Below are 21,896 nucleotides of genomic sequence, written 5' to 3'. Positions count from 1 at the left end.
ACTATTACATCTCTTCATGTTAGAATGATTACCCATAATACAGCAAGCCCATAGACATTTGATCTTAACATTAGTAAGAGAGAATAAAAGTAAAAGCCTTTATTATGTTACTCCATTCAAGACTCTACCTGTATAATGTTGAATTAGTCATACACACTGAATTCAGCTTGTTGCCATGGTACTTACAGGAGGTCCTAGGAAGAAAACAGAAAAGAAAATACAGGTGAGATAATTAGCACATTTATGAGACACCTAAATATTAGGTAGCTCCATCCTTGCTCAAATGTCTCTGTTTCTGGAGCAGACATCCATCAGAAAACCCACACGTTCAATATACAATATATATCGACAAAACCCTTCACTTTCATGCTTTTACTGTAATGCTGGTTGCCCAGCATCCTCTATTAATAAACTTCAGTGAGTGCAATTTGCAGCTGCCAGAGTTCTTACCAGGTCAAAAAAATATGACCATATCACCTCAATTTTATCTTACTTACACTGACTGCCTATTAAGTTCCAAAATAATTATAAAATATAGCTTCTTAACTATAGGGCTTTAAATAGTCTAGCTCCTATTTATTTAACCAACATTCTGTCTCGCTATAATCCAACTCACTCTTTAGGATCTCAAAACTCAGAGCTTCTAGTAGTACAGAAACTCGCTGAACAGATCACAGAGACAGAGCAACAACACCCGGACTCTGTTTTAATCATTCCTGGATTTTAACAAAGCAAAACTATCCCGCAAACTTTCCCACAACATGTTACATGTGCCACCAGAGACATATTATATCTTGCATATTACTCTGTCCAAATGGCAGCTTTGGAGGCTCTCTGATTGCTGTTTGGTTCACCTTATACTGACCTACAGGCAGAAACTGAAAGCAGCTAAACCTGTATTTAAGACTGTAAAGAGCTGAGGGCTAGTGCACAAAAGCAAAATAAGGGAGTAAGCTGAGATTTTCAAACTATACTGGCTGAATTTAACCTTGACTTAGTTGCATGAAATTAGGCTAAATATTTACCCCCTTCTGAAAATATATATTTGTATCTATTTCTCATTGAATTTAAACAATATATTTTGGTGTACAAAGTCATTTTATTAAACAGTAATATTTTTTTATAAAAATTTGGTCAATATTTTGACAAATTTTTATATATTTTTTTGATGTTTCTCTTGATTTTTCCCGTTTATTAAGATTCATTTAATTTAATTATCTTACATATTAACTTCGGTGTACCAAGATTACAGGCGGGAGATACTTTTGTCAACTAGATACCTGCATTGCTCATTTCGGGTTTTATCTATATTTGCATCATTAAATCTGTGATCGATTTCATGGTCTGTTGAAGAATGCTGCACTTATCCTGGCTATCATATCCTGGTCTGACATAGCGGCTCATTCTCACCCTGGATCAGCAAAAGTACATCAGACCAAGCCAGGAGGACCTAATTACACTAGGTCAAGCCACGCGTTTTCTGTTATCCTGACTTACTTCATTCAACTTTTGTGCAATACCCCTCTGGACTAATGAAAAAGAGTGGGATTTACAAGCCTGTTTTGACCTCACTGATTGGACTGTTTTTTAAGCTGCACCAAACAATCTAGATGAGCTAACAGAGACCATAACATCTTATACTAGTTTTTGTGAAGACGTGCATTTTTACCTGGACTCAAACAAACTATAACAATGACAAACCATGATTCACTGTAAAACTCAGACAGCTCTGTCAAGCCAAACAAGATGTTTACACAAATGGAAAAAAGTATCTTGCAAAAGCAGGCCAAATAAACACTGGAAAAAGGGATCAGAGTGCAATCAGGAATCAATTCTCTTCCAGCAACTGTGCATCTTTGTGGAAAAGTCTCAGAAACATCACAAACTACAAGTCACCATTCCCCAGCACTGCAGACAATAAACAACTGCAGATGAGCTGAATAAGTGTTATTTTAGGTTTAAAAAAACACCCCAAACTTGCTCTGAACAGCTCTCCATACCACCATTAACACCTCCTCAAACCCCCCTTACCCCCACAACTGCACTTCAGTTCAGTGAAGATGATGTGCACTAGATCTTATGGAAGGCAAATGGCCCATTTCTACTGACTGGTACAGTACGGTACGATACACGTCACCTTTATCAGGCTTGCATTTCCACTGCCTACAGTACATTACGGTATGGTACAGGGTACAAGGGTACCCTTTTGGTGGGCGTGGTGTATGACAAAGTTTCAGTCGACGTCATTCTCGCTCGAGGAAATCTTGCTCAAAGTATAGATGTACGGGTTGTTCACATATCATACGAGAAGCACTTCTCACAAAACAGATGCTTTATACACATAAATACTTGTGTATAAATGTTCATTACTAACTTTTCTATGAACATGATTTGTTTATAACTGCAGATCAATGACAAAATAGCCTACTATAACGTCTGCAATTATATAAAATAAATAAATAATTAAATAAATAAATGCAACATATATGAACACATACAGACCCTTACAGTGTTCAATATGTTACCATGGCTGTACATCAAGACAACAACAAGGTTTGTTTGAGCTCGGGTCAACCATGGTTCGTTATTATTTGCATATAGTATTACGATGTAATGTCTCAGCTGTGTATTTAAAAATGGTGGTTTCATTGTTTTCATTCTCCTGCTTGCACGAGTGACATTTCTCTGTAAACCAATAGCGTTCAGCGGTGCATCTAGCTCCACATATTGGTACCCTTTTGTCATGCTAGGTACCCTTTGCAAAGAGTACCCAAAAAGTGGTACAGTACGGTTCGCTTTTAGATACCTTTTGACCGTGGAAACTGCCATAAAAGTGTACCGAATCGAACCGTACTGTACCGTACCACTCAGAAGAAACAGACCAAAAGAGGAGAAAAGTACCAGGTCCAGAATGTGTAACATCATCCAGTCTAAAATCATGTGCTGTCCAGGGGCCTCATGTACGAAGACTTGCGTTGAATTCATACTAAAACATTGTATACGCATCAAAAGCTGTAAATGTGCGTATGCAGTAAAAAATTCAGACGTATGAAATACTGTGTACGCGGAATACCATGCATATTCTCTTTGTACATGCGAATTAATGTGAAACTGAGCACACGTGCAAGAGCGCAAAACCCCTCCCTGCCTCCTGCCCCTAATAAATATGGTAATGATTCTACTTTGGCAAAACCAAACGAAAAAGCAATGGCAAAAGCAAGCAAACAAGAAGAGAAACTTCACAGAATTTTAATTGGAGGTGCTCCTATCCGAGGTAGACCGAAGAAAAACTGTGTTATTTGCAGATTTGTCCTCCGGAATTAATAAAAAAAAAAATAATAGAATGGGAGAGATTAGCTGACACGTTTAACGCAGTAGGGGTGCAGGTTAAGAGGAGAACAGCAGCGCACCGTCAAAGTGTGGACCGAACAGACGGGAAAACGGGATGCTGAACTAACACCCTTTGAGGAGAGAGTTGCCTCAATTGTGGGAGACACACAATTTTACAGTTGATTTAAATATTTTATGTCAAATGGTGTCAGAGTTTAATTGACTTTTACAATTTTTACATTAAAAGATATTTAAAAAATATTGTAAAATAAATAAAAGTGCTAATTACAAAAACTTGTGCAATTAGCAGGATGTTTTTTCTGAACATTTTGGTACAGGTTTTATTTTATAATGTTCATATGGTTGAATTGTTTAATTCATTCGTATGGTTATTTTTTTATCGAGAAATTAAGCCTTGTGCAACATAAAGGGCATTTATGCCTATCTGACCTATATTTAGCTCTATAACAGGAGCAAAGAGTTTAATTGGTTTGAAATCGAATGTCTAATGAATGTCAATCTAACTTTACCGCGGTTCAACAGCATGGTATGGAAACTTTAAATACCTGCTAGTCATGCGGATGATCCTGTCCCATACAGCTGGCATTGCACAGCTCAAAGATACTTTGTAGTGTGCAATTTAACATAATAGCCTCTAGGAGTCGCCAATGGAAATAAAATAAACACACACAAGAAATACACGTACGCCAGACATGAAGTTGGCGTGGACCAATGCACATTCTCATGTTAATTTCACCCGTTAGTAAATACAAACATGAGCATGAAATCTGGCCTAAGCAAAGTTTTTGTGCGTACGCAACAATGATACATGAGGCCCCAGCTGCCTCCCATCTTCACCCTGACCTTCAACAGAACACTGAAGGTGTGCGAAGTTCCCTCATACTTCAAATGCTCCACCATCAACCCCACTCCAAAGAAACCCAAAATTACAGGTCTAACTTTTCATTAATTCATTAACAAAACAGAAAACACATAAATGCCCTAGAGTAAATAATAGGTCCACAGTGGTACCTCAATGGTGCATATTAGTGCCCAAATGTACCTAAAAATACCTTTAAGGTACCATTATTGACCCTTCAGGTACAAATATGTACCTTTTGAAAAGGTACTGCCCCAGTGACAGCTCCTGTACCTTTATTTCTGAGAGTGTACTGTGCCCACACAAGACTACTCTTATTAGCAGAGGAAAAAGTAGAGGTAGCTGAGCTTGGACTCCACTGTGAGAAAGACTAATGCTTGTTCATTGCTTCAAACAGATACGAGCAGCTGATGACTGGCAAACACATTGCATAACCCTAAAGGAAACACTCATCAATCTGCATGGAGTGCCCATGCAGAACTTCCTGGAATCATCTGCACACTTTCACAGTACTTGCTACCACTCATTTGAATAATTGGTACACTCTTACATATTGCGTCTGTATTTTTTTCATTCTCCCTTGCCACATCTGGTGGAGAATGTGGGCATTGTTTGAATTCAAATATGGCATATATAGTAATTACTGTTTACATCTTTTACATCTGTTTCCCATCCCACCACCCCAACAGAAGTATGGGAGAGCTGATACAGCAACTTACAGCCATTTCTACACTCCAGAAAATGTTTGCAGAGCAGCTAGTTCTAAGTCAAGCAAGGACAGCACTGTAAAAAGTCATTCTGTGGCCTTGTAGATTTCATTAATATTAATATGTACACTTTATATAATAAAATTAATTTCCTGATTTTAGGGCATTTTTTGCTTTTAAATTAATAAAAAAATCTCTGTAATAAAATCGAATCAATTTTATTATAAGAATTTAGCTGTTATTTTTGAATAATTTCAAAAAAAAAAAATTAAATTCAACATGATTAAAATGAGCATTTTCAAATTAGCCAGGGGTCTTAAGTCAGTAAGTTTAGCTGAAGACCGGCTGCCCTCGCCGGATACACGAGTAATAAGCGCCCGTCATGACCTGGCGGTGGACATCTCCGCAATTGTAAAAGGACATTTTAAAATACGCACCATCTTTGTAAGTAAACCGTAGATTTAAGTTTTAAACAACTACATTCTCGCATGAACAACTGTTAAAACTTTATTTCATGGTACATTTAGAGCAATATTTGATTATTGTATTGGTTCTGTTCAGTGTGAGATTGAATCGGATTGAACCGTCTTTGAATTCTGGGGGGGGGGGGGGGGGGGGGGGTGGGACAATCATGCTTTGGCTCGGTTCAAGGCAACTGTACATAGTGTGAGTACGCCCGCAAAAAAACTCATGTAAACATTTTTTCTGTCATTGTGTTTTTTTAAGGTGAGTTCTGAATTTGAGAGAGAAGCCACTGTGCCAAGGAGAAGCCAAGGAGACTAAAGGTAGAGTTTCTGACTTTTATCATGTTTACAGTTTCTGACTGTATATCATAAGATAATAAAAAATTAACATATTTTATCTTTTACTTATTTTTTTTTCTTATTGTTGATCAATGGTGTTGAATAATGAAGAACTGACAGGAACTGAACGGCTTGTGATGGCAGTAATGTTGACCTGAACAGCGGCCTTCTACAAGTGACCGCCTAAAGATATCATCATCATCGAAGGTGTTAAAGTTCTTATAGACCTTATCTCTGCTAGACACTTGGAAAACTCTGCTTTCAATCCACCCAAAGCCCCAGCTGGACTGTTTTGGCCCAAGGTATCCGATCAGGCCCTGGAAATGTTGTGGAAACGCTGTGGCTCTGGCTCGCATTGGCACATTAACTTAATGCGCGAGAGTGAAAACACGGCTCTTGACTACATCCCCAGAGCTTGTGAAAAAAAAGAGCATTTTAACTGTGAGAAAGAATGGTGTTTTTACAAATGACTGTCTGGTGAACACTAGAAGATATTAGAGGGTAGTATTCCCATGAACTGCAGTGTCCTCTTTGGTTCAATGAATCAGCATTATTCTGGCAAATAATACCTTTCATGCATTAAATCAGATAAATTTTACTTCAAGTCTATTGTTTTAAACAATATTGTTCAATATCCAGTTGTTTGAAACTATGCTGTTTAAAAAAGCTTATCAAAGTCCTTGTTAAGATTATCAATTTGTTTAAATGTACATGTTTTATTGTGTATAAAATGACCTACTGTCTATTATGAGATTGTTGTTAATCTGTTTTGTGGCTCCACACTGCTGAACAGGCTCCACTAATTTGAGCTAAATTTAATAAAATTTTACTCAATCGATACTTGTTGAATTTAATTAATATTATTGCTTGTAATCTGTTACCTCAATTTTATTGTGTAAACATCAAGTATTACTTTCTAGAGCTGATGAACAGGCTCCACACATTTTATGTAAAATCTAAATAAAAACATTGACTAGTTTTCATTAAAATTGTGTTGGTTTTTCTGTTCAATTAAATTAATATTTTTGTTTAAAATTAGCTAATTTCTTTAAGTACTGTTTGTGGTTACTCAGTTTAAAGGACTAATTTTAAATAAGCTAATTTAATTCATTGTTACTCAATCCATATATGTTGAATTTAATTAATAATATTGCTTATAATCTGTTCCCTCAAATTTATTGAGTAGATATGGGGTTTTATTTTTTACAGTGCAGACGGTCGAGCAGCTAGGGGAAGCCACCGCCTGCATACCCTTTCCCAAACCACTATCCATAGCCTACCAGTGCCTCATTAATCTCAGAAACCTGGACAATATAGAAGCATATCTACACACATAGCTACATATGCAGGTGCTGGCACTTTTCCTCACTGAACAAGCTCAACGAGTGTATTATTCTATGCAAGCATTGCAAAATGACAATTATGAGATGGTGAAGATGGAGAAATTAGCTTGTATTGGGCTCTCGCCAGTGGGTGCAGCGTAGTTTTTTTTTTTTTTTTTGTGGTTCTACAGTGAAAATATCCCCATAAGAGTGCATGCCACCCATCTCAAGCGCGTTGCACACCTGTGGCTTCTCACTGAAAGTCCCACTGCCACCCAGGTCACTGAGAAAGTGGTGATCAACCATTTGATACAGGCCCTTCCTCGCCAGTTCAGGGGGCCAGTCAGTATGAGAAACCCCTCAACCATCGCTGAACTAATGACGATGGAGAATTGGCAGAGCTGAGTGCCCTGGCTTGGCTAACCAGGCTGCACTGTCCTGCACCGTCCATGATCTAGCACCTCGCAGAGCTCTCACTTGAAGCATTCAGGTGGAAGGACGATCAGTAACAACGCCTCTGGACTCAGGGAAATCCATCAACATGCTCCAGCCTGAAATAGTGATACCCCAAGTGGATACCAAAGCCATGATACCTATGATGTGTGTCAGTGGAGATACCCGGCAAGTCCCAGCTTGCTACATAATGATCTCTGCGCCACCCAAATCCTGGACCATTGAAGTGGGAGTGGTGCGAGACTTACCAGTCCCCGTTCTTCTGGGAAGAGACTGGCCGAGGTTTACTCGACCTCTAGCCGCCACAATGCAGCCGTTAATGGATCAAGACCACACTGAGTATGTTTACATGGACACCAACAATCTGATTTTAATACAATTAAGACAATACTCTGACTAAGAGTCTACCATGTAAACAGCGATTTTTAATCAATTTAATCCGATTAAGGTCATAACTGAACTAAAAACAAATGGAATTAAACATGTGGAGAATGCCGATTTAAGTCGCATTACTGAAGTGCAATACAGACATGTAAACACCGCAATCAAACTATTACCATCATGTAGTATTTTTGCCACATTTTGTCAGACACACGGCTGTCTGAACCTTTTCTGTGCTCCTACCAAAACAGTGAAGGACCACAGACACCTGCATCATGAAATGCCAAGTTTTTTTTTTTTCCCATACGGCATGCGGTATTAAGTTTTATGCATGCATGCATGAAATGTTTCTGAATGAAAGTGAAAGTGCTGAAACCGTAGTTAAAGTTGACAAATTAAAAATGAAACACCCGAAATTACATGAAACTTCGGAAGAAATGGGGTTAGCGTGGTGATGCATTGACACTAATCGAATTATTTGCTATAACATGTTAAACATGATCATGAAAGGAACATTTAAAAAGCAATAAATGTAAACACCTTAATCATATTATTGTCTAATTCAGATTAAGGCAAATAATTGGATTACTGATGTCCATCTAAATGTAGTCACTGTCAACGTCCTGCTCAAGAACGTGGGGACCGCCAACCAGCATTCCAGGATTTAGTGAGGGACAGAGTCAGTGAGTCTGAAAATAATAATAATAGTAATAACCTAAATGTGTATATGAATCTGTTTCAGCAGGTGACACTGCATGATCTGTCAGTGCACATCATCTCTTTAGCCACATTGGAATGGACCTGATAGCACCTCTGACAAAATCTGCCTGGGACCATAAACACATCCTCATCATGGTAGATTATGCCACCCAATAGCCTGAAACGGTGCCCCTGCATAAAGCCACTGCCAAAGCCATCACAAAGGAACTGTTCCTACTATGCAGCAGAGTGGGCATCCCCTCAGAAATCTAGACTGTCCAGGGAACCCCCTTAACATCCAGGCTGATGGTGGCCCTCTCCCACCTCCTAAAGGTAAAGCAGGGGCTGAAGAGGATGCTGATGTTTGTGGTGGCAGAGGATGAGAGTGACTGGGACCTTAAATCTATACTATGCAAGAAATTGCATCCTTGTGTTTCAGGTAACACTATCATCAACTGTCAAAGTTCAATTTCAATACTCAATACTGGAAGAACAGAGGCAGTGTAAAAGAACCTGAATGCTTTCTTAATATTGAGAATGAATCAAACACAGACTTGAGCACAGCAGATGTTGGAAGTCCCAGATGTCATTGCAGGTAAATAAAGGAAGAGGGAAGCGCAGCACTTTATATTTTCTGGTATTTACTCTTCAGAGATATAACATAAATGAGATGGTGAAAGAAAACATTCATGTGCAAATATTAATAAAGGCTTAACACATGGTGCTGAAATTTATTTTAAAACTGGTTTTATTTGTATTGTGCAAATCTTAATAAGGATTCTGTGCATGTTTTATATAGTGAAAGTAGTGGAAAACAATAAATCAATGTTGTACTGTTCAATATAATGTTGTAATGTGTATAAAATGCTGTACCATTTTCTGCTTAAAGCATTCTGTGTTCTTGTGGTCTTCTGAGGAAACTTGTCTAAACTGGTCTATTTGAAAATGTGAGTCCATGTTCTTGTTCTTGGTATTGAAAAACAGTCATTGTATATTAGTCCACTTGATCTATCTTTCCATCAATTCATCTATCTAGGCTGCATTGACATTGCAAATCTTGTGTGATGCTGACTGACAGCTATCATAATAAAAGAGTACTTTACCTACCTTCCTGTAATTAATCTGTTTTGAGGGTTTCATTACTGTCATGATTATTGTCATAGATTATTGTAATTTCCTTTATGTAAGTATTAGCCATGCCTCCCATACTCATCTGCAGATTGTGCAAAATGCAGCTTTCCATTTGTTGACAGAAACACTCAAATGAGAACACATTACACCCACACTGGCTTCTCTTCACTGGCTTCCAGTTTATTTTAGAATACATTTTAAGATTTTAGTCTTAGTGTTTAAATCCCTAAATGGACCAGCAGCAAGACCTTTCTGTGTTAATTCAATTGTACAGTCCATTAAGCCAGTTAGATGTGCTGATCAGTTACTTTTGACTGTTCTGACACACATAAGGTTAAAAGCCTGGAGGGACTGTGCTGTGCTTTTACAGTGGTTGCCCCAAAACTGGAATAATTTGCCTCTCCATGTTAGGCAGGCTAAAACTCTGTTTGTTTTAAATCTAGTCTTACTCTTACAAGCACCTAATAAATAAACATTGACTATATATAGCCTCCTTAATCACGGTGTTATTTCTCTCTCTCTTTCTCTCTCTCTCTCTCTCTCTCTCTCTTTCTCTCTCTCTCGCTCTCTCTCTACACTGCTGACAACCATATTCTTTACAGGTTGATTTGTTTATGTTGTTTATAAGACAAAAATTTCTAATTGAACCACTTTGGTACAGGCTTTAACCACTTTTAATTTGATTAATTGGTTAATTTAACCACTTTGACAGCCCTTGCTGTCCAGTTTTTTAATGTCATGTTCATGCAGGATGACTAATGCATAATTTGATAAAAAATTTTGTTCACATGATGTGTGCATTAATGTTATATTCTTTACACTTGTGTGCATGTTCTCTCACAAAAAGCAGGTATTTCCATAAGCAGTGTTGGGAGTAATGCGTTACAAAAGTATTACAGTAACATATTACTTTTTCCTGTAACGCAGTAGTGTAAGGCATTACTAATACATTTTCAGTAATATTTTACTCAGTACATGTTCAGAAACGCGTGTGTTACAACAAACTTTTCGCCTGCAAGACATTAACATGTAAAAATACCACAAGAAAGTTCTATTTCCTGTTCTTGGTTAGTGAATATATGTGCATGTTGTCTATAACCTTCCTCTGGCTATTGGAGCTTTTTTACTTTGAACGCAGAATGATTTCAGCCTCTGAGCTCGAGGTCCAACGCTATTGGCTCAGCCCGGATCACAACGTTAAGCCCTGATGCGCAGCGGAAGAACGGCAAATATATGAAAATGGCAGAAGACAGTATATTCGTGAGATGGACGTACGTGCATATCGCATTATTTCACTGACAACTGTCGTTAGCGCCGTTTTACAAGTCGAGGGCGCATTCATGTAATCCTCTGTTCATGGACAAAACTGCTCAACCGCAAAAATTTTTCTCAAAACACTGGCAGCTCACGTGCGAATGATCTGCACTCGCTACGTCAGATGATGCAGACTCACAATTTGTGCCTTGTGTTTCCTCCCCCTTTCATGCTTTTGCTCTCCAGAGATCCTCCTGTTCAACTGGTTATCCCAAGAATGTTGATATGGTTTATATATTGCTACACTATTTATTAACAATACACGAAACACTAAAAGGTTATGATAAGTTCTATAATAAATACTAGTTTTTTTTGAGTGTTAGATATACTGCCTATGTTTAAAGCTAGTACTATTTACAAGTTGGTAATAATGAATGCTTCAGCATACTGTAGTATGAAGAATAGTGAACTGATAAAATGAAATACAAAGTGTAGTTTTACTACAGTAAAGTGTGGTGAATTGTAGTATAATATACCCTATATTGTAAAAAAAAAACTACAGCACTGGGTAATTTGTTTATACTACTCTTGTGTTACCATAGCAACTATAGTATTACCACAACAGATTAATTGAAGTACTTTACTGTAGTACTGTTCAAAACACTGTACATGACAAGGAAATTGTCATCCACAATCTCATCAACAATGTGGAAGACAACAGAGCCTTGTTCACTTTATTTTAGTTGACATGATAAAATGGGATTGATAGTGAGATTTATTTTAAAAGTGAATAGTACAGTAGGCTAATACCTTATAAAGTTTTCCCCTATTTTTTTATCACAGTTACATTACTGCTTGCGTTCGTTATATTTTTGTTTAAATGTTTTTTATTTGATTAGTTTGGTGCACCATTTGGATGTTTAATAAATGTTTTAAAAAAATGTATTCTTTACATCCAACATCTGTTCTCTGTGTCTTTGAGTGTTTCAAACTGGAAATATCTCATCATATAACATACAGCCAAAAATGTTGTGGCTTATTAGATTAAAAATGTAATATGTAAGTCTATTTTAGTATTTTGGTTATTGTTAATAAACAGTGCACCAATATAAATCCTATCAAAACCATGAATAGAAGACACAAATTCTGAGTCTGCATAATCTTACTGAGTGAGCAGATTACTGAGAGCACGCAAGAAAATTTGTGCATTAGCAGTGCATATTTGAGAGAGCGTGTGAAAATTTGCGCGCGAGCAGTGTATATTTAAGAACTCCCAAGCAGTTTTGTGTACAAACAGGAAGCTATGTTCATCATGCTCACATTGTGCATGACAGTTTTGTGTTGTGAACCTGAATTTAAAGTGAATAGAATGATGGCAACAAGAAAAGAAAAAAATTCTGCATCTTGTCATGGCATTGTAGTTTACATAAAGGCCTGTTGTGTCTAATTTGAATATAGTCAAGCTATTCACAGATATTGCCAGATAATCACTTTACCTCTACCACACTTTTAACAGACTTAGATCATTTGTGATTCTGGCTCTTATCCTTTCTTGCATTGTCTGGATCCTTCACGTTGCCAAATATATAATATATATTGTTAGTAGCCTGGATAGGTCCCAGTCATTCTGCTACATCATATCGCTTTCTACTGGATGTAAAATGCTCTGCGGTATATTTATTCATATTAGATTGTTAAGTTCTAATTCTGTAGTTATTTTGGTGAAAGTAACAAAAAAGTAATATAAGAATAATGTAACATATTACAATTTTGAGACAGTAATATTGTAATGTAGGGGATTACTTTTCAATTACAGTAATAAGTAATCTGTAATGTATTACAGTTTGGAAGTAACTTGCACAACACAAAGAATACAAAATAAACCTGATTTAACATCCACAAACCGGGATTGAAGCGTCTTCTTTTATAATTGTTCTGACAAGCGGCTGGGCTGATGAAGTGAATCTGAAGTGAATCGCTATAATTCATTACACACATGCTCTGTTTTAAAACATTTTAAACTTGTAAAACTCATTCTTGATCATGTTTGATGATGAATCAGAATCAGAATCAGTTTTATTGCCAAGTGTGCTTCACACACACAAGGAATTTGTTTTGGCTACAGAAGCTTCCAGTGTACATAAAGTGACAAGTGACAACACAAAATAAATATGAAAAAAAAAATTAATAAAATAAAAAAAAAAATATATATATATATATATATATATATAAAAACAAAAATGAAAATGATAAACATTAAACAGATGCGGTTAGTCAAGAAACCTGAGTATGTACAGATTGTTATAAATATACAGGTTATAAGGTGCTGTGTACAAGTGCGAATGTAGAGAGTGCAGAGGATGGATTGGATGACAGCTGAGTAGAACTGTACGAGCAGCTCCTGTGGCAGGTTGAACTTTCTCAGCTGACGAAAGAAGTACAGTCTCTGCTGGGCTTTCTTCACAATAGAGTCTATGTGAATGTCCCACTTCAGATCCTGAGAGATGGTGGTGCCCAGGAACCTGAATGACTCTACTGCAGCCACAGTGCTGTTTATGATGGTGATTGGGGGGAGGGGGGTTTCTCCTGAAGTCCACTATCATCTCCACTGTTTTGAGCGTGTTCAGCTCCAAGTTGTTGTATCTGCACCATAACGCCAGCCGCTCCTCCTCCTGTCTGTAAGCAGACTCGTCACCGTTCTGGATGAGGCCGATAACAGTAGTGTCGTCTGCAAACTTAATGAGTTTGATGGAGGGGTCTTTTGCAGTGCAGTCGTTGGTGTACAGGGAAAAGAGCAGTGGGGAGAGAACACATCCCTGGGGGACACCAGTGCTGATGGTATGGCTGTCGGATGTGATTTGCCCATTCTGACTAGCTGTTGTCTATCTGTCAGAAAGCTGGTGATCCATTGACAGACAGAGCTAGGAACAGAGAGCTGGGCCAATTTGTACTCAAGCAGTGATGGGACGATGGTGTTAAAGGCAGAACTGAAGTCCACAAACAGAATCCTTGCGTAGTTCCCTGGTTTGTTCAGATATTGTAGGGTTTAATGCAGTCCCATGTTGACTGCATTATCCACAGACCGGTTTGCTCTATAGGCAAACTGCAGGGGGTCCAGTGATGTCCTTCAGATATGCTAGCACCAGTCTTTCGAATGACTTCATGGCCACAGATGTTAAGGCCACAGGTCTGTAGTCATTGAGTCCTGTGATCTTTGGCTTCTTCGGGATTGGGATGATAGTAGAGCGCTTAAAGCAGGATGGAACTTTGCGCTGTTCCAGTGATCTATTGAAGATATGTGAGAAAATGGGAGCCAGCTGGTTCTCAGACAGGCTGGTGAGACACCATCTGGCCCTGGTGCTTTCCTTCTCTTCTGTTTACTGAAGATCTGACACGCATCATTCTCGCTGATCTGAAGTGCAGGGGGGGGAGGAAGATGGCTGGAGGTGTTGATGGCTGTGTAGGGAGATGGTCCAGGCTGTGTTGATGTGGTGTTGATGGCTGTGTAGGGAGATGGTCCGGGCTGTGTTGATGTGGTGTTGATGGCTGTGTAGGGAGATGGTCCGGGCTGTGTTGATGTGGTGTTGATAACCGTGTAGGGAGATGGTCCGGGCGGGTGTGAGGTGTCTGGTCATAGGTGTCAAATCTACAGTAGAACATATTCAGCTCGTTTGCAATATGTTTATTGCTATCGATACTGGGGGACGGTGTCTTGTAATTAGTGAAACCTTTTAAGCCTCTCCACACTGATGCAAGGTCGTTAGCTGAAAACTGGTTTTGCAGCTTTTTGGTATAGCTTTTCTTAGCCACACCAATCTCCTTTGTCAATGTGTTCCTGGCCTGATTGTACAAGATCCTGTCACCACTCCTGTAAGCATCCTCTTTGGCCTGATGAAGCTGTCTGAGTTTTGGCGTGAACCATGGCTTATCATTGTTAAATGACAAGTAGGTCCTTGTAGGGATGCATAACTCCTCACAGAAACTGATGTATGATGTTACAGTCTCTGTGAGCTTGTCCAGATCTGTGGCTGCAGCTTCAAAAACATTCCAGTCAGTGCATTCAAAACAGGCTTGTAAGACCTGCTCTGTGTCGTTGGTCCATCTCTTGACAGTCCTTAATACTGGCTTAGTAGTTTAAGTTTTTGCCTGTAAGTTGGTATAAGATGAACCAGGCAGTAATCGGACAGTCCTAGAGCTGCTCTGGCGACGGAGCGATATGCATCCTTTATTGTGGTGTAGCAATGGTCCAAAATGTTATTGCCTCTGATGGGGCATGTAAAGTGCTGTTTGAATTTAGGCAGCTCATGTGTGAGTTTTGCCTGATTAAAGTCCCCAAGTATGATAAAAACAGAGTCCGGGTGTTGTTGTTCTGTCTCTGTGATCAGATCAGCCAGCTGTTGCAGCGCAGTACTCACGTGTGCTTGCGGTGGAATGAACACACAGACGAGAATGAACGAGGAAAATTCTCTTGGTGAATAAAAAGGCTTACAGTTAATGAAAAGCACTTCCACATCAGGACAGCACATCTTCTTTAACACAGTTACATCCGTACACCACCTTCTGTTGATGTAAAAGCATGTCCCACCACCGTGCGTTTTGCCCGTTGACTCCGTATCGCGATATGCTCTGTACAGCTGAAAGTCCGGTAGGTTTAATGCGCTGTCCGGAATGGCTTCGTTTAGCCAGGTTTCCGTGAAACACAGGACAGCAGAGTTGTTAAAGTTCTTGTTTTTGCATGTGAGCAGAAGTAGTTCGTCCATTTTGTTAGGAAGAGAGCGGAGATTCGCCAGATGGATGCTGGGCAGAGCCGTTCTGAAGCCACGCTGTCTTAGCCTGACGAGCGCGCCGGCTCGCTTCCCACGCTTGCGTGTCTTGTAGCGTTTCCACAGTGCTGCTGTTCCACCGACTACAATGTTCCGCAAAACGCCACAAAAATCCAAATCCAGTTCTTGATTAGTTGGTGTGCACTGCCGAATGTTCAGCAGCTCGTCCCTGGTGTAACTGATCGTGTTTGATAAACATAAAACAGGACAGACTAACAAAAACAGTGCAAACACTGGAGAGCTCCACACCGAGGTGGCCATCCACGGCGCCATCTTGATGAGGTCATGATTGATGATCCTAGCAAACTGAACAGATTTGCGCAGGTTGCTTTGCGCTCGTCCTGTCTTGTTGATATGATTATATGCGTTACTACGGAGACATGTTAATGCGCGCAGCTGTCAATTAATATTGGTGGGCGGGGGGACCGCACTCCTATGTTAAGTTGCGGTCGATTTGAAAACCGCTCCAATTGGTCCACCATTTTTATGTTGTTCAATTTGAAAAAAAGGACTGGGTGTGTTTATTTCACCCCAATATGACAGTTTATACACTATACTTACATTTCTGTCCAAACAGCTTGAAAAGTAGATTTTTCACCATAGGTGCCCTTTAAAAACACCTAGCCAAGAAAACATGAATGCAAATAAGCATGGATTCAGTTTCAATGTTAACTGCTTCTGTGGTACAGTTAAAAAAACGATCCCCAAAATATCTAAAATCTAAACTGTTGACTGATAAGAAGCACAGACACATAATTTGTTCTCTGACCCAGATATGCAGCAAAAAATATATATTTTAAAAGTATAAAAAATATTTTAAAAATATAAAAAATATTTTAGCTATTACTTTTACTTTAGCACATGCATAGTTAATTTAAGCTGATTCTGTATAACAAATCAGTTAAATAGAAATTGGTACATTTTGTTAAGAAGAAATGTCCAGATTTCATAATCATTCTATGAGGGTCAAGCAATTTGGTTTGTGTGACAGCTGACCATATCTTGAGGTAGGTGTGTGTTTGTGTGTGTGTGTGTGTGTGGTCATAGACAAGTTTGTCAAAGTTTTGGCTCATATGACTAGATATAGTCTCACGGAAGAAAGCTTTCACATGCAAGTTCTACACAATGCCGTTTCTGCAAGGACCATGAGGCTACTGCTTAGCACACATTCAGGACATGGACATGGTTTTTGGCCACCGGGCAATCACAATTATCTTATATTTTGTTGTTTACATCAGATTTATTCCCAATTCTCATTGTTTGTTTGTTTATCACACAGATTTTAAAATGCATTTTACAAGAGAAGATCAAACGGAATCCATGTGCTCTGCGTGGAATGCACTTTTATATGCATTATTAAATGCTCAGGTGAATTGACTATTTATGGAGGGTAGTCCTTCCAACATTTTCCACTTCAGAATACTTTTGATATTCTACAAACACGGTACATAGTTTGATTCAAATTTCTTTTTTTCAATCCATTAAATATGATCCTGGAACTATTTCACACTGCATGCATTTAGGTTGCCAATTACACATGTTTTCCAGAAAGTGGTTGGCCCCATTTTAACATAATTTGCGTGTGAGATCTTTCTCCAAGATCTTAGATAATTTGGGTAAGGGGAACTATCCAAGTGCAAGGGGCACAAACATTTGAAGTATTAAAAAGTTTAAAACTTTGGTTATGAGTGTGTAACCTCACACACACACACACACACTCACCAGGGTTTCCATTGCGTCCTCTTCTTCCCCTTTTGCCTGGTGGACCTAAAGCAGGTAAGAAAATATTCCTTAATAAATCCTTAAATGTTGCTCTATCTTCAACAATGTTAATGAAATTAAAATAGTTTAGTGAACAATTGACAAAGTGACAACGATCATTTTGTAGCAATAAAAGAAAAAAGTAACAAATAGTAACAAAAAGCCAATAAAGCAATGGATAAAATGAACAGCCAGCCCAGACTGTATATAGTGCACAAGAATGTCCTACATTTGCACTTCTGCATTCCAGTATAATGCAATTAGAGCGGTTATATTCAGTTCATTATGTATAAATAGAAACGTGAGGTAATTTGCATTGTATAACTGGAAGTTTGGTGCCAGTCAAAAGCTTAATTGCGATTTAAAACATGATATAAAAAAAAACATTTACTTAGTTTAGTAGTAAAACTATTTTGCTGTAAACTAGATCTGCTGTCCTTCAAAAGAACAGTTATCAGGAAATCACACTCTAGCCATCAAAAGAGTTTACAGGTCAAGAGCCAAAATAGGACAAAACATATTTGACTGTACTGATGTCACCATTGTTATCGTTTTTACATTTATTCTTGTGAGCTTTAAGCTCTATTATTATCGCTATAAATAATAGCAACTTAAACTAAACCAACAGAATGAGCAGTTACACAATTTTATTTCTCTTTGTTATTTGGCTGAAACAAACTGGTACTAATTATAAAAATGTTTAACCTAATTTAAAGACCCCAAAAAAGTATGAAATAACACACTGAATGATGATTGTGCACAAGGATTATGCACTATAAAGTAGGGCTGTCTCAGACAAAATAAATTCTTAGTTGACCAGTAATTTTTCATTAAAATCACAGACCAATCACCAATTTATTAAATGAATTTAATTAGGCCTATACTTAAGCAAATACAGGCAACATTATTTGAGTTTAAGGGCTGAGAAAGAATGTCATTTGTAACATTGTTTTTACATTGTACAGAAATTGTACATCAATATCATTTTTTAAAAACAGAGTGAAATATTTTTTTCTTGTACTCGATGATACAGATAGCTTTTTTGGGATGTGGACAAAATTTGGGACGTCTCCAAGTAATTTTTTCTGCTTAACACAAGGTTGTCAAAGTTTTCAATTACAAACCATTTTCAATTTGATTTTAAATGTTTTACTGCTATTAAAGAAATAGCTTTTTATACCTCTTCTTGAAGTCATCCATATCTCTAAATGTTTTTTTTTTTAATAAATAAAAACCCTTACTCTGAGGCTTTGAAAATATGTTACCACTTGGGACATTATAAAACAATATTAAATAAAAAAACAGATCATTATGTTTCTATCTCTGTCAATTATTCTGGTCCAGGAAAACTGCATTGACTGAGTGTTGCCTGTCTGACAGTCTGAGCGTGACTGTATAGTTTATAATGATACATACACTGTCATGTTTTGTTTGCAAAGATACATTATCAATTAAAAGAGCAACATGATCATTTTATAAAGTATCTGTTCATATGGGTTATTTTTGCCAGAGGAAACATTTATAATGAGAACAAAAAAAAAGCAAAAACTTTTGCTCCGTGTGAAATTTTGTAAAATGTACTTAAAAAAAAAAAAGTTGAGTTGATACAAAAACAGAAATCCTCTCTTTTGTTGAATAACATGAGAGTAACATTACTGCAAAGATGTCTTGGATTTCCTTTCTGCTGTTTTTTCTTTTTGTTTTATTTTTTCATTGAGGAAATAATGTTATCAATCATTCTGGCAGCTCATAAATGCAATAACTAGCGATCCTGCTTGTTCAGGCATTAAAGTGTGTACTGAAAAAGTTATGTCAATGACGTCACTGGACATCTGTCTTTGAGTACAAGAGCTCAGTATCGGGCCCAATACAGATACCAGTGTCGGCACTGGTGCAACCCTAACAGAAATACTATAATAATAAGCATTAAGATAAAACTTTGCACATGTATAAAACAGCACTGACAAATAAGTATGATAATTATGAATGTGTCTGGGGGAAAAAACACCATGGAACTTTGCTGAATCTTCATAAATTAGACGGCAAGATGGCGGCGCGTTCAGTTCGCGAAGCCCAGCGTCTCTCCAGTTTCTGCAATTTTGCGGTATTATTCCTGCTCATTTCGGGTCTGTTCGTACAGAACAGCAGTGCCTTTACATCGTACACCCGACAGGACATCTTGGATATTGGTTTGTGCACTCCGGACAGTTTTATTAACAATCTTCGACTCATCCCTGAGATCGACAGAACACCCGGGCCTCACAGCCCTACACGGCCGGGCGGAAGTGCTCGAAGGCGGCGCAGAGAACGTAAACAAAGACGGGGGAAGCGCGGCGGGCTAAGAGCTAAGCTAAAGCTAACACCACACCGGCTCTCTTTACCCAGCATCTTTCTCGCCAATGTACGGTCACTGGTGAACAAAATGGATGAGATTCGACTGCGCATCAACCACAGCAAAAGATTATGGAACTGTAATGTCATGATTTTCACAGAAACATGGCTAAACAGCGGGATACCAGACAACGCTATATCGCTAACGGAGCATCAAACATTCCGAGCAGACAGAACGGCGGATGACTCCGGTAAGACCAGAGGCGGAGGATTATGCATTTATATTAACAAAGCTTGGTGCACAAACTCTGTCGTCGTTGGGAGACATTGCTCTGTTAACCTGGAATTTCTAATGGTTAAATGTAGACCGTTTTATCTGCCACGGGAGTTCACCTCCACCATAATAACTGCTGCTTATATCCCTCCCGACGCTGATGCCAAGCTTGCTATGAATGAACTTCATGCAGCCATCAGCAAACAACAGACTGCTCACCCGGAGGCTGCTTTTATTGTTGCGGGGGATTTTAATCACTCAAACTTAAAGACAGTGCTCCCCAAATTCCATCAGAACATTTTCTGCCACACAAGGGGAAACAAAACTTTAGACCAAGTTTACACAAACATGGCTGAAGCATATGCTATGACCCCCCTCCCCCACTTGGGTCAATCAGATCACCTTTGTTTGTTTCTCACCCCCAAATACTCACCCATCGTCAACCGTGTGAAGCCATCAGTAAGGACCATCAAAGTGTGGCCAGCGGGGGTGGACTCCACACTCCAGAACAGGTTTGAACACACAGACTGGAGTATGTTTGCTTCCCAGGCCACATGTGGCTCTCACACAGACATTGACAGTTACACTTCCTCTGTTCTGGAATATATCAACACCACCATAGACAGTGTTACAACCCAGAAACAGATCACCACATACCCAAATCAAAAGCCATGGATGAACAAGGAGGTGCGCCTCCTGCTGAAGGCACGCAACACTGCATTCAGATCAGGGGATGCACAGGCCTACAGCACTTCCAGGGCTAATCTGAAGAGGGGCATCAAAAAGGCCAAGCACTGCTACAAGCTAAAGCTAGAGGAGCACTTTTCCAACTCTGATCCTCGGCGCATGTGGCAGGGCATCCAGGCCATCAGCAACTACAAACCCAGCCAGTCCACCCCCACAGCCACAAATGTCTCCTTCCTGAACGAGCTAAATGACTTTTATGCCCGCTTTGAAAGAGACAATACTGAACCCTACACCAGGAACACTACCTCAACCGACCACTCAACTATCACACTCACCTCCTCAGAAGTCTACACCGCACTGAGTCGGATCAATGTGCGTAAGGCTGCTGGACCAGACGGTATCCCTGGGCGCGTCCTCAAAGCATGTGCAGAACAGCTCACTGGGGTGTTCACAGACATTTTCAACCTGTCGCTTAACCTAGCAACTGTGCCAACATGCTTTAAAACCACCTCTATTGTGCCGGTGCCCAAACACTCCAGCCCAACATGCCTGAATGACTACCGCCCTGTAGCACTCACACCCATCATCATGAAGTGCTTTGAGCGGTTGGTCCTGGCACATCTGAAAGACTCTCTGCCATCCACACTGGACCCACATCAGTTTGCCTACCGTGGCAACAGGAGCACAGAAGATGCCGTCTCCATAGCACTGCACTCTGTACTCACACACCTGGACAATAAAAACACTTATGCACGAATGCTATTTGTTGACTTCAGCTCAGCATTCAACACTGTCATACCCTCTAAGTTACTGATCAAACTCAGAGACCTGGATATCAACACGTCTCTCTGCAACTGGGTTATGGACTTTCTGACTAACAGACCTCAGAATGTTAGATCAGGCCACATCTGCTCCACCACCGTCACACTCAACACTGGTGTACCACAGGGCTGCGTGCTGAGCCCCTTCCTCTACTCCCTTTTTACCATCGACTGTAGGCCTGTGAACAGATCCAACACCATCATCAAATTTGCAGATGACACCACAGTGATTGGTCTAA

General features: G+C 39.1%; 1 protein-coding gene across 1 annotated transcript in view; it reads right to left on the bottom strand.

Moving 5' to 3' along the window:
• The window catches only part of LOC130232381 (collagen alpha-1(XXV) chain), a 401,111-nt gene that overhangs the window by 241,493 nt on the left and 137,722 nt on the right, over nucleotides 1-21,896 (bottom strand). The window contains exons 3-4 of the mRNA XM_056462242.1: nucleotides 17,506-17,550; nucleotides 187-194 (exon numbers count right to left, since the gene is read on the bottom strand). Of these exons, the coding sequence (XP_056318217.1) occupies nucleotides 187-194; nucleotides 17,506-17,550 (53 nt within the window). The remainder of the gene's footprint in view (nucleotides 1-186; nucleotides 195-17,505; nucleotides 17,551-21,896) is intronic.

Source organism: Danio aesculapii, chromosome 7 (genome assembly GCF_903798145.1).
Source record: "Danio aesculapii chromosome 7, fDanAes4.1, whole genome shotgun sequence".
Lineage (NCBI taxonomy): Eukaryota > Metazoa > Chordata > Actinopteri > Cypriniformes > Danionidae > Danio > Danio aesculapii.
Note: the sequence above shows the minus strand (reverse complement) of the source record. Positions and strands in the feature narration are given on the sequence as shown.